We start from the raw sequence: 25,517 nt of genomic DNA on the forward strand, positions 1-25,517 counted from the left end.
TATGATAAGCAGATGATGTGACAGAACCTGGAACATACTCCAATTCAGAAATCCCTTTTCTTCCTGGGATTTTCCCTAATACTGGTGAATTGCACTTTTAGAACCAGCATTTAGGACACATTGTCTGACAATTATGAGTGTAGTGGAAGAGAGTATATAAATCTGGGATTGTCAAAGAATATCTGGGTCATAGTCTTAGTGTCCACTGATTTTTTTTTTTTTCTGACTAAATAATTCTGCAGGCATATATTATAGGCCCATCCCTACAGGCTTAACAAAGCAGGTGGTTTCTGCACTATTACAGTGATGTTAGAATTGGTTTAAGGACTTTTAAAAAAAACATGGATAATTTTCTTTATTGGAGTGCTTGATTCCATTGTAGTCGAGTTGTGTTCTATGTGTACATAAAAATAAAGTTAAATCAAAAATATTTTCATGTTAGGAATGACTTTAAAAACTCAGTTTCAAGAAAGCAATTGAAATGTGTTAATCACTCCATAGAGATCTGAAAGGATTTCCTTTTGAGTTCTTAAAATGACAAAGTGTGTTTACATTGGGGAGAATTTGAATACTTAAGACTGAAAGATTATTGACACAGTTACTGTACAGGAAAAATAAATTGCCTTGAAATAATCATTATATTTCAAGATAACAAGAAGCACTAGGGATGAAGCTTGTACTGCTTTTCCCTGAATAATCCTGTTTTCTCTAGTTAATGTATTTCCAGATTAAAAAATTTTAATATCCCAGCAGTGTTTTTCCTGTGGTGAATTATTAATAGAAGCAAAGTACATAGAAATTAAAGGTTTAGTTTTTAAAGATGAAATGGTTTTGATCTTAATAAATAGTTTTAAAACGCAGATAAATTATGGTCCACACAGTAAATAAAGTTGACTTTTAAAGTTGCATATTATGAAAGCTTAATATCCAAGTTAAAATAATTGTTGCAGTGGTTTTTCCCTGTTTTATGACTTCATTCATTCAGTAAATATATTTCTTATTTTTCCCCCTTTTTTTTTGAATTTAATTTTATTTATTTTTTTATACAGCAGGTTCTTATTAGTCATCCATTTTATACACTTCAGTGTATACATGTCAATCCCAATCTCCCAATCCATCCCACCACCTCCCCCGCCACTTTCCCCCCTTGGTGTCCATACGTTTGTTCTCTACATCTGTGTCTCAATTTCTGCCCTGCAAACCGGTTCATCTGTACCATTTTCTAGGATCCACATATATGCGCTAACATACGATATTTGTTTTTCTCTTTCTGACTTACTTCACTCTGTATGACAGTCTCTAGATCCATCCACGTCTCTACAAATGACCCAGTTTTGTTCCTTTTTATGGCTGAGTAATATTCCATTGTATATATGCACCACATCTTCTTTATCCATTCGTCTGTCGATGGGCATTTAGGTTACTTCCATGACCTGGCTATTGTAAATAGTGCTGCAGTGAACATTGGGGTGCATGAGTCTTTTTGAATTATGGTTTTCTCTGGGTATATGCCCAGTAGTGGGATTGCTGGGTCATATGGTAATTCTATTTTTAGTTTTTTAAGGAACCTCCATACTGTTCTCCATAGTGGCTGTATCAATTTACATTCCCACCAACAGTGCAAGAGGGTTCCCTTTTCTCCACACCCTCTCCAGCATTTGTTGCTTGCAGATTTTCTTTTCTTTTTTTTTTTTAACATCTTTATTGGAGTATAATTGCTTTACACTGGTGTGCTAGTTTCTGCTTTATAACAAAGTGAATCAGCTATACATGTACATATATCCCCATATCTCTTCCCTCTTGCGTCTTCCTCCCTCCCACCCTCCCTATCCCACCCCTTTAGGTGGTCGCAGTGCACGGAGCTGATCTCCCTGTGCTATGCAGCTGCTTCGCACTAGTTATCGGTTTTACATTTGGTAGTGTATATATGTCCATGCCACTCTCTCACTTTGTCCCAGCATACCCTTCCCCCTCCCCGTGTCCTCAAGTCCATTCTCTAGTAGATCCACGTTTTTATTCCCGTCCTGCCCCTAGGTTCTTCATGACCATTTTTTTTTTTTTTTTTAGATTCCATATATATTTGTTAGCATACGATATTTGTTTTTCTCTCTCTGACTTCCTTCACTCTGTATGACAGACTCTAGGTCCATCCACCTCATGACAAATAGCTCAATTTCGTTTCTTTTTATGGCTGAGTAATATTCCATTGTATACATGTGCCACATCTTCTTTATCCATTCATCTGTCGATGGACACTTAGGTGGCTTCCATGTCCTGGCTATTGTAACTAGAGCTGTAATGAACATTTTGGTACATGACTCTTTTTGAATTATGGTTTTCTCAGGGTATATGCCCAGTAGTGGGATTGCTGGGTCGTATGGTAGTTCTATTTTTAGTTTTTTTAGGGAACCTCCATACTGTTCTCCACAGTGGCTGTATCAGTTTACTTTCCCACCAACAGTGCAAGAGGGTTCCCTTTTCTCCACACCCTCTCCAGCATTTATTGTTTGTAGATTTTTTGATGATGGCCATTCTGACTGGTGTGAGATGATATCTCATTGTAGTTTTGATTTGCATTTCTCTAATGATAATGATGTTGAGCATTCTTTCATGTGTCTGTTGGCAATCGGTATATCTTCTTTGGCGAAATGTCTATTTAGGTCTTCTGCCCATTTTTGGAATGGGTTGTTTGTGTTTTTGATATTGAGCTGCATGAGCTGCTTGTAAATTCTGGAGATTAATCCTTTGTCAGTTGCTTCATTTGCACATATTTTCTCCCATTCTGAGGGTTGTCTTTTCGTCTTGTTTATGTTTTCCTTTGCTGTGCAAAAGCTTTTAAGTTTCATTAGGTCCCATTTGTTTATTTGTGTTTTTATTTCCATTTCTCTAGGAGCTGGGTCAAAAAGGATCTTGCTGTGATTTATGTCATAGAGTGTTCTGCCTATGTTTTCCTCTTAAGAGTTTGATGGTGTCTGGCCTTACATTTAGGTCTTTAATCCATTTTGAGTTCATTTTTGTGTATGGTGTTAGGGAGTGTTCTAATTTCATTCTTTTACATGTAGCTGCCGGCTTTTCCCAGCACCACTTACTGAAGAGGCTGTCTTTTCTCCACTGTATGTTCATGCCTCCTTTATCAAAGATAAGGTGACCATATGTGCATGGGTTTATCTCTGGGCTTTCTATCCTGTTCCATTGATCTATATTTCTGTTTCTGTGCCAGTACCGTACTGTCTTGATTACTGTAGCTTTGTAGTATAGTCTGAAGTCAGGGAGCCTGATTCCTCCAGCTCCGTTTTTCTTTCTCAAGATTGCTTTGGGTATTCGGGGTCTTTTGTGTTTCCATACAAATTGTGAAATTTTTTCTTCTAGTTCTGTGAAAAATGCCAGTGTAGTTTGATAGGGATTGCATTGAATCTGTAGATTGCTTTGGGTAGTAGAGTCATTTTCACAATGTTGATTCTTCCAATCCAAGAACATGGTATATCTCTCCATCTATTTGTATCATCTTTAATTTCTTTCATCAGTGTCTTATAATTTTCTGCATACAGGTCTTTTGTCTCCTTAGGTAGGTTTATTCCTAGATATTTTATTCTTTTTGTTGCAGTGGTAAATGGGAGTGTTTTCTTAATTTCTCTTTCAGATTTTTCATCATTAGTGTATAGGAATGCAAGAGATTTCTGTGCATTAATTTTGTATCCTGCTACTTTACCAAATTCATTGATTAGCTCTAGGAGTTTTCTGGTAGCATCTTTAGGATTCTCTATGTATAGTATCATGTCATCTGCAAACAGTGACAGCTTTACTTCTTCTTTTCCAATTTGTATTCCTTTTATTTCATTTTCTTCTCTGATTGCTGTGGCTAAAACTTCCAAAACTGTGTTGAATAATAGCGGTGAGAGTGGGCAACCTTGTCTTGTTCCTGATCTTAGTGGAAATGGTATCAGTTTTTCACCATTGAGGACGATGTTGGATGTGGGTTTGTCATATACGGTTTTTATTATGTTGAGGAAAGTTCCCTCTATGCCTACTTTCTGGAGAGTTTTTATCATAAATGGGTGTTGAATTTTGTCGAAAGCTTTCTCTGCATCTATTGAGATGATCTTATGGTTTTTCTTCTTCAGTTTGTTAATATGGTGTATAACATTGGTTGATTTGCATATATTGAAGAATCCTTGCATTCCTGGGATAAACCCCACTTGATCATAGTGTATGATCCTTTTAATGTGCTGTTGGATTCTGTTTGCTAGTATTTTGTTGAGGATTTTTGCATCTATATTCATCAGTGATATTGGTCTGTAATTTTCTTTTTTTGTAGTATCTTTGTCTGGTTTTGGTATCAGGGTGATGGTGGCCTCATAGAATGAGTTTGGGAGTGTTCCTTCCTCTGCAATTTTTTGGAAGAGTTTCAGAAGGATGGGTGTAATTAGCTCTTCTCTAAATGTTTGATAGAATTCACCTGTGAATCCATTTGGTCCTGGACTTTTGTTTGTTGGAAGATTTTTAATCACAGTTTTAATTTCAGTGCTTGTGATTGGTCTGTTCATATTTTCTATTTCTTCCTGGTTCAGTCTCGGAAGGTTGTGTGTTTCTAAGAATTTGTCCATTTCTTCTAGGTTGTCCATTTTATTGGCATATAGTTGCTTGTAGTAATCTCTCATGATCCTTTGTATTTCTGCAGTGTCAGTGGTTACTTCTCCTTTTTCATTTCTACTTCTATTGATTTGTGTCTTCTCCCTTTTTTCTTGATAAGTCTGGCTAATGGTTTATCAATTTTGTTTATCTTCTCAAAGAACAAGCTTTTAGTTTTATTGATCTTTGCTATCGTTTCCTTCATTTCTTTTTCATTTGTTTCCAATCTGATCTTTATGATTTCTTTCCTTCTGCTAACTTTGGGGTTTTTTTGTTCTTCTTTCTCTAATTGCTTTAGGTGTAAGGTTAGGTTGTTTATTTGAGATGTTTCTTGTTTCTTAAGGTAGGGATTGTATTGCTATAAACGTCCCTCTTAGGACTGCTTTTGCTGCATCCCACAGGTTTTGTGTCGTCGTGTTTTCATTGGCATTTGTTTCTAGGTATTTTTTGATTTCCTCTTTGATTTCTTCAGTGATCTCTTGGTTATTAAGTAGTGTGTTGGTTAGCCTCCATGTGTTTGTATTTCTTACAGATTTTTTCCTGTAATTGATATCTAGTCTCATAGCATTGTGGTCGGAAAAGATACTTGATACGATTTCAGTTTTCTTAAATTTACCAAGGCTTGATTTGTGACCCAAGATGTGATCTATCCTGGAGAATGTTCCATGAGCACTTGAGAAAAATGTGTATTCTGTTGTTTTTGGATGGAATGTCCTATAGATATCAGTTAAGTCCATCTTGTTTAATGCATCATTTAAAGCTTGTGTTTCCTTATTTATTTTCATTTTGGATGATCTGTCCATTGGTGAAAGTGGGGTGTTAAAGTCCCCTACTATGATTGTGTTACTGTCAATTTCCCCTTTTCTGGCTGTTAGCATTTGCCTTATGTATTGAGGCGCTCCTATGTTGGGTGCATAAATATTTACAATTGTTATATCTTCTTCTTGGATTGATCCCTTGATCATTATGTAGTGTCCTTTTTTGTCTCTTGTAATAGTCTTTGTTTTAAAGTCTATTTTGTCTGATATGAGAATTGCTACTCCAGCTTTCTTTTGATTTCCATTTGCATGGAATATCTTTTTCCATCCCCTCACTTTCTGTCTGTATGTGTCTCTAGGTCTGAAGTGGGTCTCTTGTAGAGAGCATATATATGGGTCTTGTTTTTGTATCCATTCAGCCAGTCTGTGTCTTTTGGTGGGAGCATTTAATCCATTTACATTTAAGGTAATTATCGATATGTATGTTCCTATCACCATTTTCTTAATTGTTCTGGGTTTATTATTGTAGGTATTTTCCTTTTCTTCTGCTTCCTGCCTAGAGAAGTTCCTTTAGCATTTGTTGTAAAGCTGGTTTGGTGGTGCTCAGTTCTCTTAGCTTTTGCTTGTCTGTAAAGGTTTTAATTTCTCCATCAAATCTGAATGAGATCCTTGCTGGGTAGAGTAATCTTGGTTGTAGGTTTTTCTCCTTCATCACTTTAAATATGTCCTGCCACTCCGTTCTGGCTTGCAGAGTTTCTGCTGAAAGATCAGCTGTTAACCTTATGGGGATTCCCTTATGTGTTATTTGTTGTTTTTCCCTTGCTGCTTTTAATATTTTTTCTTTGTATTTAATTTTTGATAGTTTGATTAATATGTGTTTTGGTGTGTTTCTCCTTGGATTTATCCTGTATGGAACTCTCTGTGCTTCCTGGACTTCATTAACTATTTCCTTTCCCATATTAGGGAAGTTTTCGGCTAGAATCTCTTCAAATATTTTCTCAGTCCTTTTCTTTTTCTCTTCTTCTTCTGGGACCCCTATAATTCAAATGTTGGTGCGTTTAATGTTGTCCCAGAGGTCTCTGAGACTGTCCTCAATTCTTTTCATTCTTTTTTCTTTTTTCTGCTCTGCAGTAGTTATTTCCACTATTTTATCTTCCAGGTCACTTATCCGTTCTTCTGCCTCAGTTATTCTGCTATCGATCCCTTGTAGAGAATTTTAAATTTCATTTATTGTGTTGTTCATCACTGTTTGTTTGCCCTTTGGTTCATTCTAGGTCCTTGTTTAAACGTTTCTTGTATTTTCTTCATTCTGTTTCCAAGATTTTGGATCATCTTTACTATCATTATTCTGAATTCTTTTTCAGGTAGACTGCCTATTTCCCCTTCATTTGTTAGGTCTGTTGGGTTTTTGCCTTGCTCCTTCATCTGCTGTGTGTTTCTCTGTCTTCTCATTTTGCTTACCTTTCTGTGTTTGGGGTCTCCTTTTCGCAGGCTGCAGGTTCATAGTTTCCGTTGTTTTTGGTGTCTGTCCCCAGTGGCTAAGGTTGGTTCAGTGGGTTGTGTAGGCTTCCTGGTGGAGGGGATTAGTGCCTGTGTTCTGGTGGATGCGGCTGGATATTGTCTTTCAGGTGGGTAGGTCCACATCTGGTGGTGTGTTTTGGGGTGTCTGTGGCCTTATTATGATCTTAGGCAGCCTCTCTGCTACTGGATGGGGTTGTGTTCGTGTCTTGCTAGTTGTTTGGCATAGCGTGTCCAGCACTGTAGCTTGCTGGGTGTTGAGTGGAGCTGGGTCTTGGCGTTGAGATGGAGATCTCTGGGAGATTTTTGCCGTCTGATATTACGTGGAGCTGGGAGGTCTCTTGTGGACCAATGTCCTGAACTTGGCTCTCCCACCCCAGTGGCACAGCCCTCAGGCCTGGCTGGAGCACCAAGAGCCTGTCCTCAACACGGCTCAGAATAAAAGGGAAAAAAAAAGAAAGAAAGAAAGAAGAAGATAAAATGAAATAAAATAAAATAGTAAAGTAAAATAAAATAAAAGTTATTAAAATAAAAATAATTATTAAGAAAAAAATTTTTTTAAGTAATAAAAAAAAAAAAAAACGGACAGACAGAACTCTAGGATAAATGGTAAAAGCAAAGCTATACTGACAAAATCACACACACAAGCATACACATACACACTCACAAAAAGAGAAAAAGGGAAAAAATATATATATATCGTTGCTCCCGAAGTCCACCTCCTCAATTTGGAATGATTTGTTGTCTATTCAGGTATTCCACAGATGCAGGTACATCAAGTTGTTTGTGGAGCTTTAATCTGCTGCTTCTGAGGCTGCTGGGAGAGATTTCCCTTTCTCTTCTTTGTTCACACAGCTCCTGGGGTTAAGCTTTGGATTTGGACCCGCCTCTGCGTGTAGGTAGCCTGAGGGCGTCTGTTGTTTGCTCAGACAGGACGTGGTTAAAGGAGCCGCTGATTCGGGGGCTCTGGCTCACTCAGGCCTGGGTGAGGGAGGGGTACGGATGTGGGGCGAGCCTACGGCGGCAGAGGCTGGCGTGATGTTGCAGCAGCCTGAGGAGCGCCGTGCGTTCGCCCGGGGAAGTTGTCGCTGGATCACAGGACCCTGGCAGTGGTGGGCTGCAGAGGCTCCTGGGAGGGGAGGTGTGGATAGTGACCTGTGCTTGCAAACAGGCTTCTTGGTGGCGGCAGCAGCAGCCTTAGCGTCTCATGCCCGTCTCTGGGGTCCGCGCTGATCGCCACGGCTCGCGCTCGTCTCTGGAGCTCCTTTAAGCGGCGCTCTTAAACTCCTCTCCTCGTGCACCAGGAAACAAAGAGGCAAGAAAAAGTCTCTTGCCTCTTCAGCAGCTCCAGACCTTTTCCCAGACTCCCTACCGGCTAGCTGTGGTGCACTAGTCCCTTCAGGCTGTGTTCATGCAGCCAACCCCAGTCCTCTCCCTGGGATCCGACCTCCAAAGCCCGAGCCTCAGCTCCCAGCCCCAACCCATCCCTGCAGGTGAGCAGACAAGCCTCTTGGGCTGGTAAGTGCTGGTTGGCACCGAGCCTCTGTGCGGGAATCTCTCCGCTTTGCCCTCTGCACCCCTGTGGCTGCGCTCTCCTCCGTGGCTCCGAAGCTTCCCCCTTCCACTACCCGCAGTCTCCGCCTGTGAAGGGGCTTCCTAGTGTGTGGAAACCTTTCCTCCTTCACAGCTCCCTCCCACTGGTGCAGGTCCCATCCCTATTTTTTTGTCTCTATTTTTTCTTTTTTCTTTTTGCTCTACCCAGGTACGTGGGGAGTTTCTTGCCTTTTGGGAGGTCTGAGGTCTTCTGCCAGTGTTCAGTAGGTTGCTCTGTAGGAGTTGTTCCACATGCAGATGTATTTCTGATGTATTCGTGGGGAGGAAGGTGATCTCCACATCTTACTCTTCTGCCATCTTGAAGCTCCTCCCCTGCTTGTAGATTTTCTGATGATGCCCATTCTAACTGGTGTGAGGTGATAACTCATTGTAGTTTTGATTTGCATTTCTCTAACGATTAGTGATGTTGAGCAGCTTTTCATATGCTTCTTGGCCATCTGTATGTCTTCTTTGGAGAAGTGTCTGTTTAGGTCTTCTGCCCATTTTTGGTTTGGGTTGTTTGTTTTTTTAATATTGAGCTGCAAGAGTTGTTTATATATTTTGGAGATTAATCCTTTGTCTGTTAATTCATTTGGAAATATTTTCTCCCATGTTGAGGGTTGTCTTTTCATCTTGTTTATGGTTTCCTTTGCTATGCAAAAGCTTTTAAGTTTCATTAAGTCCCATTTGTTTATTTTTCTTTTTATTTCCATTACTCTAGGAGGTGGATCAAAAAATACCTTGCTGTGATTTATGTCAAAAGAGTGTTCTTCCTATGTTTTCCTCTAAGAGTTTTATGGTGTCCAGTCTTACATTTAGGTCTCTAATCCATTTTGAGTTTATTTTTGTGTATGGTGTTAGGGAGTATTCTAATTTCATTCTTTTACATGTAGCTGTCCAGTTTTCCCAGCACCACTTATTGAAGTGACCTTCTCTTCTCCATTGTATATCCTTGCCTCCTTTGTCATAGATTAGTTGACCATAGGTACGTGGGTGTATCTCTGGGCTTTGTATCCTGTTCTGTTGATCTATATTTCTGTTTTTGTGCCAGTACCATATTGTTTTGACTACTGTAGCTTTGTAGTATAGTCTGAATTCAGGGAGTCTGATTCCTCCAGCTCCATTTTTTTCCCTCAAGACTGCGTTGGCTATTTGGGGTCTTTTGTGTCTCCATGCAAATTTTAAGGTTTTTCGTTCTAGGTCTGTAAAAAATGCCATTGGTAATTCGATAGGGATTGAATTGAATCTGTAGATTGCTTTGTGTAGTATAGTCATTTTGACAGTATTGATTCTTCTAATCCAAGAACATGGTATATCTCTCCATCTGTTGGTATCACCTTTAATTTCTTTCATCAGTGTCTTATAGTTTTCTACATACATGTCTTTTGTCTTCCTAGGTAGGTTTATTCCTAGGTATTTTATTCTTTTCATTGCAGTGGTAAATGGGAGTGTTTCCTTAATATCTCTTTCAGATTTTTCATCATTAGTGTATAGGAATGCAAGAGATTTCTGTGCATTAATTTTGTATCCTGCAACTTTACCAAGTTCATTTATTAGCTCTAGTAGTTTTCTGGTGGCATCTTTAGGATTCTCTATGTATAGTATCATGTCATCTGCAAACAGTGACAGTTTTACTTCTTCTTTTCCAATTTGTATTCCTTTTATTTCTTTTTCTTCTCTGATATCCGTGGCTAGGACTTCCAGAACTATGTTGAATAAGAGTGGTGGGAGTGGACATCCTTGTCTTGTTCCTGATCTTAGAGGAAATGCTTTCAGTTTTTCACCATTGAGAATGATGTTTGCTGTGGGTTTGTCACATATGGCCTTTATTATGTTGAGGTAGGTTCCCTCTATGCCCACTTTCTGGAGAGTTTTTATCATAAATGGGTGTTGAAGTTTGTCAAAAGCTTTCTCTGCGTCTATTGAGATGATCATATGGTTTTTATTCTTCAGTTTTTTAATGTGGTGTATCACATTGATTGATTTGTGCATATTGAAGAATCCTTGCATCCCTGGGATAACTCCCACTTGATCATGGTGTATGTTCCTTTTAATGTGTTGTTGGATTCTGTTTGCTAGTATTTTGTTGAGGATTTTTGCATCTATATTCATGAGTGATATTGGTCTGTAATTTTCTTTTTTTGTAGTATCTTTGTCTGGTTTTGGTATCAGGGTGATGGTGGCCTCATAGAATGAGTTTGGGAGTGTTCCTTCCTCTGCAATTTTTTGGAAGAGTTTGAGAAGGGTGGGTGTTAGCTCTTCTCTAAATGTTTGATAGAATTCGCCTGTGAATCCATTTGGTCCTGGACTTTTGTTTGTTGGAAGATTTTTAATCACAGTTTTAATTTCAGTGCTTGTGATTGGTCTGTTCATATTTTCTATTTCTTCCTGGTTCAGTCTTGGGAGGTTATACCTTTCTAAGAATTTGTCCATTTCTTCCAGGTTGTCCATTTCATTGGCATTGAGTAGCTTGTAGTAGTCTCTTAGATGCTTGTATTTCTGTGGTGTCTGTTGTAACTTCTCCTTTTTCATTTCTAATTTTATTGATTTGAGTCCTCTCCCTCTTTTTCTTGATGAGTCTGGCTAACGCTTTATCAGTTTTGTTTATCTTCTCAAAGAACCAGCTTTTAGTTTTATCAATCTTTGCTATTGTTTTCTTTGTTTCTATTTCATTTATTTCTGCTCTGATCTTTATTATTTCTTTCCCTCTGCTAACTTTGGGTTTTGTTTGTTCTTCTTTCTCTAGTTCCTTTAGGTGTAACGTTAGATTGTTTATTTGAGATTTTTCTTGTTTCTTGAGGTAGGCTTGTATAGCTATAAACTTCTGTCTTAGAATTGCTTTTGCTGCATCCCATAGGTTTGGGATCGTTGTGTTTTCATTTTCATTTGTCTCTAGGTATTTTTTGATTTCCTCTTTGATTTCTTCAGGGATCTCTTGGTTATTAGTACGTATTGTTTAGCCTACATGTGTTTGTGCTTTTTACGTTTTTTCCCCTGAGATTCATTTCTAATCTCATAGCGTTGTGGGTTAGAAAAGAGCTTGATATGATTTCAATTTTCTTAAATTTACTGAGGCTTGATTTGTGACCCAAGATGTGATCTATCCTGGAGAATGTTCCATGCGCACTTGAGAAGAAGGTGTAATCTGCTGTTTTTGGGTGGAATGTCCTATGAAATATCAATTAAATCTGTGTGGTCTACTGTGTCATTTAAAGCTTTTGTTTCCTCTGTATTTTCTGTCTGGATGATCTGTCCATTGGTGTAAGTGAGGTGTTAAAGTCCCCCACTATTACTGTGTTACTGTCGATGTCCTCTTTTATAGCTGTTAGCAGTTTTGTTATGTATTGAGGTGCTCCTATGTTGGGTGCATATATTTATAATTGTTATTTCTTCTTCTTGGATTGATCTCTTGATCATTATGTAGTGTCCTTCCTTGTCTCTTGTAACATTCTTTATTTTAAAGTCTATTTTATCTGATACGAGTATTGCTACTTCAGCTTTCTTTTGATTTCCATTTGCATGGAATATCTTTTTCCATCCCCTCACTTTCAGTCTGTATGTGTCCCTAGGTCTGAAGTGGGTCTCTTGTAGACAGCATATATATGGGTCTTGTTTTTGTATCCATTCAGCAAGCCTGTGTCTTTTGGTTGGAGCATTTAATCCATTCACGTTTAAGGCAATTATTGATATGTATGTTCCTATTACCATTTTCTTAATCATTTTGGGTTTGTTTTTGTAGGCCCTTTTCTTCTCTTGTGCTTCCCACTTAGAGAATTTCCTTTAGCATTTGTTGTAGAGCTGGTTTGGTGGTGCTGAATTCTCTTAGCTTTTGCTTGTCTGTAAAGCTTTTGATTTCTCCATCAAATCTAAATGAGATCCTTGCTGGGTAGAGTAATCTTGGTTGTAGGTTCTTCCCTTTCATCACTTTAAGTATATCATGCCACTCCCTTCTGGCTTGTAGAGTTTCTGCTGAGAAATCAGCTGTTAACCTTATGGGAGTTCCCTTGTATGTTGTTTGTCGTTTTTCTCTTGCTGCTTTCAGTAATTTTTCTTTGTCTTTAATTTTTGCCCATTTGATTAGTATGTGTCTCGCCGAGTTTCTCCTTGGGTTTATTCTGTATGGGACACTCTGTGCTCCTGGACTTGGATGGCTGTTTCCTTTCCCATGTTAGGGAAGTTTTCGACTATAATCTCTTCAAATATTTTCTCAGGTCCTTTCTCTCTCTCTTCTTCTGGGACCCCCTATAACGCGAATGTTGTTGCGTTTAATGTTGTCCCCAGTGGTCTCTTAGGCTGTCTTCATTTCTTTTCATTCTTTTTTCTTTATTCTCTTCTGCAGCAGTGAATTCCACCATTCTGTCTTCCAGGTTACTTATCCGTTCTTCTGCCTCAGTTATTCTGCTATTGATTCCTTCTAGTGTATTTTTTATTTCAATTCTTGTATTGTTCATCTCTGTTTGTTTGTTCTTTAATTCTTCTAGATCTTTGTTAAACATTTCTTGCATCTTCTCGATCTTTGCCTCCATTCTTTTTCCGAGGTCCTGGATCATCTTCACTATCATTATTCTGAATTCTTTTTCTGGAAGGTTGCCTATGTCCATTTAGTTGTTTTTCTGTGGCTTTATCTTGTTCCTTCATCTGTTACATAGCCTTCTGCGTTTTCATCTTGTCTATCTTTCTATGAACGTGGTTTTTGTTCCACAGGCTGCAGAAGTGTAGGTCTTGCTTCTGCTGTCTGCCCTCTGGTGGTTGAGCCTATCTAAGAGGCTTGTGCAAGTTTCCTGATGGGAGGGACTGGTGGTGGGTAGAGCTGCGTGTTGCTCTAGTGGGCAGAGCTCAGTAAAACTTGAATCCGCTTGCCTGCTGATGGGTGGGGCTGGGTCTCCTCCCTGTTGGTTGTTTTGTCTGAGGCGACCCAACACTGGAGCCCACCCGGGCTCTTTGGTGGGGCTAATGGCGGACCCTGGGAGGGCTCATGCCAAGGAGTGCTTCCCAGAACTTCTGTTTTCAGTGTCCTTGCCCCCGCAGTGAACCAAAGCCACCCTCCACCTCTACAGGAGACCCTCCTACAGTAGCAGGTAGGTCTGGTTCAGTCTTCCAAGGGGTCACTGATCCTTCCCCTGGGTCCTGATGTGCACACTACTTTGTGTGTGCCCTCCAAGAGTGGAGTCTCTGTTTCCCCCAGTCCTGTCGAAGTTTTGCAGTCAAATCCCCCTAGCCTTCAAAGTCTGATTCTCTAGGAATTCGTCATCCCATTGCCGGACCCCCAGGTTGGGAAGCCTGACGTGGGGCTCAGAACCTTCACTCCAGTGTGTGGACTTCTGTGGTATAAGTGTTCTCCAGTTTGTGGGTCACCCATATAGCAGTTATGGGATTTGAGTGTATTGTGAATGCGCCCCTCCTACCGTCTCATTTTGGCTTCTCCTTTGTCTTTGGATGTGGGGTATCTTTTTTGGTGAGTTCCAGTGTCTTCCTGTCGATGATTGTTCAGCAGTTAGTTGTGATTCCATTGTTCTCGCAAGAGGGAGTGAGATCATGTCCTTCAATTCTGCCATCTTGAACCAATCTGCCCAGTAAATGTATTTCTTGAGCACTTATTCTGTGCCAGATCTTGCCCTTAGAGAGCCTAGATTAAAGGAAAGACAGACACAAAAATAATTCCTTAGTTAATTAATTGCAATTGTAAATTTTAGGAAGGAGTAGAGATTTGTTCGTTTGTTTTTTGAGAACACATAGTGCAAGACCTGGCCTGTCCTGAGAGTCAAATACCACTTCTTAATCTGGCAAGGATGAATGGGCGTTAGCTGGTTGAGGAAGGAATAAGGTGGGCAGAGGTGAAGGAGTGCAGAGAGAGCGTTGCAGACAGAGGGAAGAGTATGCTTGATGGTTTTGAGGCAGGGAGGACCAAGGCTTGCTCTAAGAACTATAAGATGAATGTGACACTGACATCCTTCCAATTTCTAGAAATATATAGTCATTATTTTAATAGTGTTAGTCTCGCACATGGTAATTTTTAACTACAGTTTTTTAAGCTTTGTTATGTCCTTTAATTTATATTTAGATATAAATTAGTGATTTTTTTTACTTTTGTTATCTAAAGGAACTAAATGAGATTAGAACTTAAAACTGAGGTTCTTAAAAGAACATACTTTGCCGTGGCATCCGTGGTTTAGTCTTTTGGGAAGTTGTCTTCTGATAACTAAATATCTATGTTATATGACTAAAACACTGACATTTAGGTAATAGATTCGAAAATTTGAGTGTTTGATGGGTCTTATTTGTAATATTTATTTTATACTGTTCATTGTTATTTCCAGGTTCTATACACGCTTTTTTTTTTCCCCCCCAAGCATTTTTCTTATAAATTGCTTTCTATTGTTACACCATAGACTCAGGTCAGTAATAGATACTTGGGAATGGTATGCAACAGTGTTAGATCAGAAACTCATTTCTCTGTTCAGTTTTCCTTTACAAGTTATAGTTTCTGGTCTTTTTTCTTCTTTAATTGTTGTTTCTGATTTAGTGAAAGAAAAAAAGGAATTGTCTGAAAGAAAAAGTATCTTAACATTGGGGTTTTTTTTTTTTTTTTTTTTTAGTTACATAGCATAAGCAACACAGGAGAATTCACTTAGCTAAGTTCAAATGCATGAACTTTCCCTCCTCAAATTTGAACTAGATCTAAGACATATCCTAAGTTTTGTGTTTATACAAGATTCTGTGCCACATACTTCTTGTCTAGTACATAAATTTAGGTAATAAAACCGTTGAAGAGAAATCCCCAGATGTTCTAGTATTAAATTGAAATTACTGTGTTATTTTGGCAGGTTATTCTCGTTCAAGTTAATCCAGGTGAGACTTTTACAATAAGAGCGGAGGATGGAACACTTCAGTGCATTCAAGGTAAGGAAGTTTTTTGTAAGCTTTCTAATCAAAGAAGTTTTCCTTTATTTATTATTTTATGGAAGTAGAGTTTATCTCTGAGTCTGCATGTGATTTTCTAGAAGTAAAATTTATCTTGGATTTTTTTTTTTTTTTGCTTTTATTAGGGGCTCCTTAATGCTGATGTGTGCCCTGTGATATATAAGTGACAAAGTTAAATATCTTGAGTATTCTATTGACTTTTAAGTGAATTAAATTAACTTGGGAAAGCTTGCATTGTATTCATATATTTCGGAATTTGGTAGTCCTGAAAAATGCAGATATTTTTAAGAGAGCTTAAAATTCCAGATGAGAACAGCAAGTACTTTTTCAAATTAGGTAAAAGTTTCAAATACATATTGTGATGCTATCCAAATGATGCTTTTAGAGGTAAAAATATGTATTAAATATCTGTTATTTATTACTGAGTAACAAATTACTCAAATTTAGTAGCTTAAAACAGTTCTTGTCTACAGTTTCTGTGGGTCAGGAATTTAGGCACAGCTTAGCTGTGTCCTATGGCTCTGGGCCTCTCAAAATGCTAAACTCCAGGTGTGTGGGCTAGATAGAGCTACAGTCACCGTAAGGCATGTCTGAGTGTCAGTCTGTTTCCAGGCTCGCCTAAGTGGTTGTTGGCAGGATTTAGGTTTTTTTGTGGGCTAGTGGCAGGCGGCTTCCCTCTGTTCCTTGCTAAGTGGCCTCTCCATGGGGGCGCTTACCTTATGGCAGCGTCATCGGAGCAGCAACTAAAGGGCAAGAGGGAGTGGTATGTCCAGCCCGCTCCAGAAAGGGGGTGACACAGAGTACGAATACCAGCAGCCAACTTTCAGAAAGCTGCCCACCGCAGTCCACCCTCGGCCCTCAGTAATCCGTGTCTCTCTCACATGCAAGGTACCCCCTCCTAAGGTCTGCATAAGCCTTATTCCAGTACGGCATCAGCTCAGAGTCCAGAATCTGCTTATCGCAATAAGCTCCAGGAGCAGGTGAGGCTCCTTGGGTGTAGTTCTTTAAGTACTGCTCCTACGGCATTTCAGTGAATTTCTAGTTTGTGTAACACCGGTGCCTCTTCTCTATAGTTCTCTAAGGAAAGAAAGACGCTTAGGGACTCTGATCCATGTGGGGTTCTGTGTAGGAAGATCAATCCAGATATGGAGTTAGTCTATAAATACTGCTGTGTTGGAGGGCACTGTGTGACAGCTCTTTTTGGCAGTGATTGGGATTATGGGGCAAATGGTAAATTGGCCTGTAATTGAGTTCAGTACTAGGTTATTGATTAGACTGGAATCTGACCAGAGGTCTTATTTTAATACTTGGGCTTGCTCACCAATATATAAAGAAAATGAAGGAAAATGCCCTTTAGTTTTAGTTTTCCATAATGAGCTGCACGGAAAAAGTTGATCTTCCTATTGTTTTGCATAATAGCAGAGTGTGCTGCTGTGTCGTTTCGTTACTTGTTTTTGAAACTATAAGAACAAAAATTTAGGAAAAAAAATTAAAACTCATTAGGCTAGAATCCTAGTGGGTTTTAATTGCAGTTAATCTGAAATGATTTAACCATTTCATTAATGATTTTTTCTGATTGCATTCATTGTGTCCCTGAAATTGATCTTGGTGTTCTAAACCATTTAAAAACCAAACCTAGTCTTCGGTGATAGATCACACAAAGGAACTTCAGGTAAAAGAAGAGAGAAAATATTTAAAATAGTATGGGTTACAGAATCTTCTACCTACTTGTAGAACTGTAACAGATATTATCAACAAATAAAACCTCAAAATTCACTCTGTATCTTAAAAAAAAAAAAAAACACACTAGTAAAACTAGATGAAAAGTTATTTTACCTACATAGAATGAAGCTGATATTTCCAGTTCAGTAAGAGAATACTTGAACTTCTGGTCATGGTAACATTGGAACCCTATGCATTGGCTAGAAGACTGTGTCCCTCTACAACTGAGTGTGTGTAATAGAATCTATAAAAGCAAATTGCTGAATGGATCAACATATATAAAATCCACTTTTTCAATGCCAACTGCTTCTACTTTTGGTGTCTGAAGAGTGTGTGTGTGTGTTCGTCTAGTTAGCCTCTTCCTCACTTTTTGTGGGTCCAATTCGTAACTGGTATACTCTGCAGGGAATTTAGCAAGTATATTGCTCTGTCCACAATGGAAACTTTGTATTTATTCATGATGGTACTTGGAGATAAGTGACACTAACACCCCTTTCAGTGATTTAAAAAAATGCCATTGACTAAAGAAGAATTGTAGAGCCATTTATCTTTGGCTTACTGAGCCTTCCTATTCTTTGTTCTCTTCTGAACACTCAGGTACTGTGGTTATCTTTATTTGGACATGTTGGTACCTGGCCCAACTAATTGAAATGACACAGGACAGGATGAGGGTGACCTGGAACCCCAAGTGGTTTGCTAGGGCTTGGGAGGCCCTGGGACAACAGGATCAACTGCAGGAACTGGAAGGAACCCCAAGTGGTTTGCTAGGGCTTGGGAGGCCCTGGGACAACAGGATCAACTGCAGGAACTGGAAGGAACCCCAGTCCAGACCCATTGTTGGCCACTCATGCATAACAGACAGCCACTCAGCCCAGGTGCTCTCATCCCCCCCTTCATCTGAGTTCCAGTGTGAGTTAGTGAATGCTTCACTCCAGGTAGGTAAAGCATATCAACGTAGAATGTGGGAATAGGCAATATGTTTATAAATTCCAACACAAGTTGTTACTATCCTTTCACTGTGATTAACATCCCTATCATTGCTAATATTTATTCAACTCTTAGCCTTATGTATTCTCTCATTGAATGGGTATGACAGATACACATGAGGAAGCTGAGACCTGTAGAGGCTAATTCACACATCTAAAGTCATATAGTGCAGCTACATGTAAAAGAATGAAATTAGAACACTCCCTAACACCATACACAAAAATAAACTCAAAATGGATTAAAGACCTCAGTGTAAGGCCAGACACTATAAAACTCTTAGAGGAAAACACAGGCAGAACACTTTATGATGTAAATCACAGCAAGATCCTTTTTGACCCACCTCCTAGAGAAATGGAAATAAAAACAAAAATAAACAAATGGGACCTAATGAAACTTAAAAGCTTTTGCACAGCAAAGGAAACCATAAACAAGACAAAAAGACAACCCTCAGAATGGGAGAAAATATTTGCAAATGAATCAAGGGACAAAGGATTAATCTCCAAAATTTACAAGCAGCTCATGAAGCTCAATATCAAAAAAACAACCCAATCCAAAAATGGGCCGAAGACCTAAATAGACATTTCTCCAAAGAAGATATATAGATTGCCAACAAACACATGAAAGAATGCTCAACATCACTAATCACTAGAGAAATGCAAATCAAAGCTACAATTAGGTATCACCTCACACTGGTCAGAATGACCATCACCACAAAATCTACAAACAATAAGTGCTGGAGAGGGTGTGGAGAAAAGGTAACCAACCCTCGTGCACTGTTGGTGGGAATGTAAACTGATACAGCCACTGTGTAGAACAGTATGGAGGTTCCTTAAAAAACTAAAAATAGAACTACCATACGACCCAGCAATCCCACTGTTGGGCATATACCTGGAGAAAAGCATAATTCAAAAAGAGTCATGTACCACAGTGTTCATTGGAGCTCTATTTACAATTGCCAGGACATGGAAGCAACCTAAGTGTCCATCGACAGATGAATGGATAAAGAAGATGTGGCACACATATACAATGGAATATTACTCAGCCATAAAAAGAAATGAAATTGAGTCATTTGTAGTGAGGTGGATGGACCTAGAGTCTGTCATACAGAGTGAAGTAAGTCAGAAAGAGAAAAACAAATACCGTATGCTAACACATATATACGGAATCTAAAAAAATAAATGGTTATGAAGAACCTGGGGGCAGGACAGGAATAAAGATGCAGACGTAGAGAATGGACTCGAGGACATGGGGAGGGGGAACGGTAAGCTGGGACAAAGTGAGAGCGTGGCATGGACTTATATATACTACCAAATGTAAAATAGATAGCTAGTGGGAAGCAGCCGCATAGCACAGGGAGATCAGCTCGTGCTTTCTGACCACCTAGAGGGGTGGGATAGGGTGGGTAGGAGGGAGTCACAAGAGGGAGGGGATATGGGGATATATGTATATGTATAGCTGATTCACTTTGTTATACAGCAGAAACTAACACAGCATTGTAAAGCAATTATACGCCAATAAAGATGTTAAAAAATAAATAAATAAAGTCATCTAGTGAGAAACAGCAGAGCTCTTTATTGCCTTGCCCCGTGGCTTTACGTCAGGGAATCATGAACTCAAATCGACTCCATTTTCTTGGGCACGTGACAAGAGCAAGATGGGTTCCTATTCCTGGAGTAACAGGATTCTGGGAAGGATGCTAGGTGAGTACTCAGGTGACCAGAATGAGATAGAGATGGTTTGCAGAGCAAAAGTGGATGGTGGAGACGGGGTCTTTGGAATAAGACAGGTACCCTGTTCACAGAAGTGAGAGCAGGATAGTTTGATACAGGGAGTATTGATTTAGAAGTCCTTAAATTATCTCTGTCCAGAGTCAGGATTGGGCCCAGAGTTGGGGTGGGCTGAGCTTCTAGGTGGGGCTTCCAGCTTCAGTTGCTGGAAGAGGATGGGTACAATGGTAGAGGACTGGTTAGGAAAGGATCTGAAATTGAGTCATATTGTAATGGCAACTTGTAAAAGATGCATTTGTATTTTACTAAAGATTAAAGTTAAGAGAATGAAGCTCTAGTTGTGCTTTTTCAACACCAGCCAGCAGATGGGGAGGTGTTTTTTTCGGCGGGGAAGGAGAGCGCGGCGATTGGTGGTGGTGGCCTTCCGGGAAAGTTTGAAGTCATCCCCATTGCTTACACCGTGGTTGAAACTGTCAGCTTGATAGCTTTGCTATTTCAGCACTAGCCAGCACAGTAAGAATTGCTGGGGGCTGGGGGGTGGGGTTAGGGGGAGGGAGTGGAGCTGGTTGCAGGCCTTCCTGGAAACTTTGAAATTACACCATGTGAGGTCAACCCCCTCTGCTTGTAGTCGAATTTGTCAGCCTAATAATTTTCTCTATAGGACATTTATGACGTCACTAGAAAGACCCCAGAAGCTCATTGTGGTGCCATGAAAAGGCAGTCTGGAAATTCAGAGCAAATCAATGTAAAGCATATGGTTACTCTGGGGAAAAAACAAGATTTTGTTTTCATGGGAATGTCCTTGGTGATAATGAAGGAAGAAAAACACAGGAAACATACAATATGCTGTGAAAGCAGATTCATTTCTAATGGAATATTTCTCAATATTTCCATGAAACATGAATCATAGGTCTTGAAGGGGCCACAGAAGGTCATAGTTTATTCTTACTTGGAGGCAGCACTATACCTATGGCATCCTAGACAAAAGATTTTTCTTTCCTAGGCCAGGTGAAAGTGTATAAAGAGCTAATTGTTAGGGAAAAAAGAATCTTAGCGATCAATCTGAATTTTTTCCTCTGGTGAAATTCAGGAATTAATAGAGGGCAGCTGCAGGTCTCTCCCGTTATTTTCATATCCGTGTCTGGGCTGAGGTGCTGGCAGTGCAGCCTTCCTTCCTGCCCACGCATGCCATCTTTTTATCTGGGCCAGTTCTCTGCTCCCTGTAAAACGCTTCAGCCAAAACAAATACCACTCTTCCTTTAAGCTCTAGGGCTCTCTCCTTCAGCAGGGGTCCCCCCCTTCCCCCCGGACCATTTCAGTCCATTCTGACCTTTCTCTGCGTTCCTGGAGGAGCAGGTGGAGGTAGCACTGCATGTAACTATCTGGTTATATTTGTAAACCTTTCCTTAGCCCTTGAATTAGACTGTGAGTTCAGTTGTGACAGGAAACAGTGTATCCTCCACCCTACCAATACCTCCAGCCACACAGCCTGACAATAATTACTGACCACTAGGCCCTTGACTAGCTCTGGCGTTACATCAGATGTGATGATTTTTCTTTTAACTTTTACTATTGTGCCGGGAACTTAAAGATATTTAGTTAAGTGCTTTTAGGGGCCTTTAAAATCTCTATAGGAGAACTTTCAAATTTCAAATCACATTACAATGAAAGCTAATCAGTTTCCTTTAAAAAAAACATGTGTAAGTCTAAAGAACTTTCATTTTGACCAGTATTAATGCCACAATTTTTGTCTTTCAAGACGTATTTCAAATCATGAGCCTGAAGAAAACAGGTGAATGTCCTGGTGATAACAGCAAAAAACAGGTTAAAGTGAAATGCTTGGGAATCACCATTACCCTAATAAAGAATAATATTTAAAGATATTTGATTACTAATGTTTTTTGTCCAGAATAATCTAGACATCTTTAAAAAGATTATTTACTCGGCTAATTTGTGGTAAGTGAGTAGAGACCTTGAAATGACAGCAGAATGTATGGCAGGAGGGAAACTTGAGGAGAGCCTTACTCTGAGATGGCTGTAGTTTGGGTTCTGTTAGAGTGTGAAACTTTCTCCCTCTCCTGCTTACTCTGCTTAAGCCTTCTTCAGCTCTGTGTCTAAGTCCCCCTGCCCCACTGAGTGTGGGAACCGTATCATTGATGAACAGCATGCTCTGCTCACAGGCCCCTGTGAATGACACCATTGAGAGCCGGTCCACATTTTTGAATCTCCTCGTTTGTCTCCCACCCCGCTCCCCGCCATATTCAGAATCCAGACTGTCACTGGGACCTTAATGTTACTTTTTTTTCTCATTGGGTACTTTAAGTGCATTTATTAGACTTGTTTGGCACATTAAAACACTGACCTGTCATTCTTTCTAAGAATTTTATGAGAGGTCCTAGTGGACTCTCGTTGTCTCTTGCTTTGTTGATTGAGAAATGACTTGAGTGATGTCATAGGTAGGGCTTGCAAGCTGAGGTAGACTATCATTTCACAAGCAAAGCTTCTATATGGTCTATGCCTTTAAAGAAAACTCTGCATATAAGTGAGAAATTCCTGTTTTACTGGCTTACAACTAAGGAAGAGGACCTGTTGCAAATGAAGTCTGTCTCCTAAGAGTGATTGAACCCTTGCCCTGGCTTAAATTTGCAAACAAGTCTTTTATCCAAACTATTTGGGTGATTTGAAAGTGAACTTACTGTCCTATGACTGCCTTTAAATAGTTTAGAATCTTTGCAAACTTTCATTACATTGAATATGTAATTGATTGTTATTTGACTGTATGTAATTACTTACAGAAAGTCTGTATTATAAGGCAAAAGATTTTTTCCTGTTACAATTTTCTTATTTTGAGAGCTTCTTTTTCTACACAAGAAACTGCTTTGAAAGTCAATTCCTTTTGCATTTGGGGGTTTGTGAGGGATCGTTAATCTGAAATGTTACTGTGAACAGTTAAGGCCTCACTTGAGAAAATCTTTTAGAATTGAAAATACCAAGTCTTTTGCCCAGGCTAGCCCCAGTGTCCTGCCCATCTTTCTGACTGATCCAAAGCTATATTTGGTTAAGACTTAGTACATAAGTTTCCATTGAGGCTCTAGGCTGAGAGAATCTGAGTTTCTAGGAATATCTGAATTATTCCACCAACTTGCCAGCTCATTTTATAACTTAAATATTAGATTTGGGACAAATCAGTCTCTTACCTGTGTGTGTGTAATATTGATTAAATGTTGGTGAAAAATCACTTTTAGCATTTTGGAGAATACCTGATCTCTGAAATGTTTGAGAGCCTTATTTTGGGCATGATGATTTGCCTTTTTTCTCATACATGGACATGCATAGCTGTTTGTGCAAACAGGAGTTCTGTATGCTGACCTGATAGGCCCCCTTTCAGACAATAGCTTGCTGCCGAGTAACTGGAAGTTTACCACCAGAGTAGTCTCCATGAGGGTCAGTGAGTACTGATGGGCCCAGAGCAGAAAGTCCAGTTCATGGAGGGGGTGGGAGGAAAGTCTGTGATTGTGAGTGTGGCTGTCATCGTGCTGGGACTGAGTAATGTCCTGAGACTGGGTTAGATCAGTGTGAAACCACGCTGCTTCCCAGGAGGTGGTGTGAAGGCCCTCTCAAGGGAAAATATCCAGTGTGTCTGCTGCTTTCTACCCTTCCCATTTATCTCGATTGTTTTTAGCTATTGTTACATATCCATAATTAGGACAAAAACTGTACACAAAATTATATTGTCAGACTTTCTTTGGCCTTTTTCTTCAAGTAAAGCTTGAGTGATTTAATTGTTAGAAGTTATAAAGGTTATGTTCTAAGAGTAAAGGCTCTGTAGTGAGAATCCCTGGTTGTTTGTTAGATAATGGTTAAACTCTTAGCCTCAGTTTCTTTCCTCTCTTAAAATGGGGATAGTGGGAATACCTATCCAGTAAGGTTGTGAGACATTCCATGGTAAGTACTAGAATCATCATCATCATCTAGTAATGTACACAGCTTTGCTGATTATTTTTGTTCTAAAGAGATGCCATGACCAGTTGTGGGCAATGACTTGGTTATCAAAGTTCGAGCCTCCATTTCATTGCCTACTTAACAATAAGCTTGCTTTCATGGGTTGATGGCGATAGCAACATTTCAGACATTTCAGATGAAGGTTTATGGGGATGTATGTATTGTTCAGATAAAGGATTGTGGATAAAACAGTGGTTCCACTGTTTCATGCATTTAAAGTAAGTTTTGTTGTAGTGAAGCTTCAGTTGTTGCTTTTATTTTGGATGATAAGCTGTTAACTCTCACACTATGCCTGAGAGGCCATATTCAGACAGGCCTATAAAGTAGTTCCTATGGGTATGCCTTCCCTCCTTTAGGCCTTGTCGTTCACATTTCAATTAAATTCCATACTTCTTTTAATCTTTATTTAATGTGTCCTGCTCTTAGGCAGTACTGAAGAGGCAGTAAGGCATATTGGTAAGATCATTATGGGTTTTTGAGTAAGATTGGCTGGCTTAGAAGTCCCCTGCATGTTAGATGTGTATCGTAAAAGCAGTTACTTCTCTACACCTACACCTAATCTGTAGAATTGGAATAATAATATCGGTCTTAAAGAATTGCTATGGGGATTAAATGGCATATTGGGTAGAAAGCACTTAGAACAGTTTCTAAGGCAATGTAAGGGTCCAATAAATAGGAACCATTATTAGGCTCCCAGTCTCCATTATGGCTAGACATTGAACCACCTTTATTTTTGTTAATTGTCAGTTTAAAGCATTTCAGGAAAGACTCTGTGAACTTGAGGTATTGGTTAGGAGTTTTCAGATGTCTTCACATTTTAGTTGTACTGCTTCATAATATGTTTAAAAATTATGCAGTGGGAGTTTAGCTTCTGTGCCATTTTTGTCTTGCACGCTTGTTCAGCAGTGGTTAAAATGTCACTTCTGAGGGTACCACTGCTTGGCGTTCCTTAAATGTCACAGATCTTTGCATGACAGATAACTCCAAAGAGCTAATTGTCACATTACCTCGATTGTCCACCACATTTTATTTCACAGCTTATAATCTTTTAGTTCTTGCTTTATTCTTTCTGTATTTTTTACCTTTGTGTTTTACACTTACAATTTGAAATGGAAAATTTCATGTTAGAGGTGTCTTTAAAGAAGTCTGTAAAGGGTTCTTCAAGGGCAGGGGTCAAATCTTAGTGATCTTTGTATCCCAGTGCCTATCCAGCACCTCCTAGATGCTCAGAAAAGAGGAAAGTCATTTCCTGATTTACTGCTAAAAAAATCATGTCAAAATCATGGAAAAGTCTCATAGTTAATTCACAGAGGTAATTTTTTGTTTTTGTTATTGTACTTAAGTAATTAAGTTTGGTTATTTTTACTCTCCGTTCCTCAAATTAAGATAATGAATGCAGGTGTGAGTTTGTTTCCAAAAACATACAGTAATTCTGAAGAAGTCCAGTATATTGGTTAGCTCCCTTACTTGTAAAAAGCATGAGGGAGTGATCATTATATCCCTTCTTTTGATAATTTTTTTCTTTTGTGAGGAGTAGGCTGGGAACACCTTGCAAAATATTTTTAAGGCTATTTAATAGTGAAAGACCAGCTTTATCTTTTATGTTATTAGCAAGTAATTTAGATTGTTCATTAGTATTTTATTGTTTTCGTGCAGTTAA

At 39.2% G+C, this 25,517-nt stretch overlaps 1 protein-coding gene across 4 annotated transcripts in view; it reads left to right on the forward strand.

The window, feature by feature from the left end:
- FNDC3B (fibronectin type III domain containing 3B) overlaps nucleotides 1–25,517 on the forward strand; it is a 350,696-nt gene that overhangs the window by 88,854 nt on the left and 236,325 nt on the right. For all 4 annotated transcript variants that reach the window (XM_036850413.1, XM_036850412.1, XM_036850415.1 and 1 more), the window contains one exon: nucleotides 15,323–15,398. In XM_036850413.1, coding sequence (XP_036706308.1) covers nucleotides 15,323–15,398 — 76 coding nt within the window. The remainder of the gene's footprint in view (nucleotides 1–15,322; nucleotides 15,399–25,517) is intronic.

Source organism: Balaenoptera musculus, chromosome 4, assembly GCF_009873245.2.
Source record: "Balaenoptera musculus isolate JJ_BM4_2016_0621 chromosome 4, mBalMus1.pri.v3, whole genome shotgun sequence".
Classification (NCBI taxonomy): Eukaryota; Metazoa; Chordata; class Mammalia; order Artiodactyla; family Balaenopteridae; genus Balaenoptera; species Balaenoptera musculus.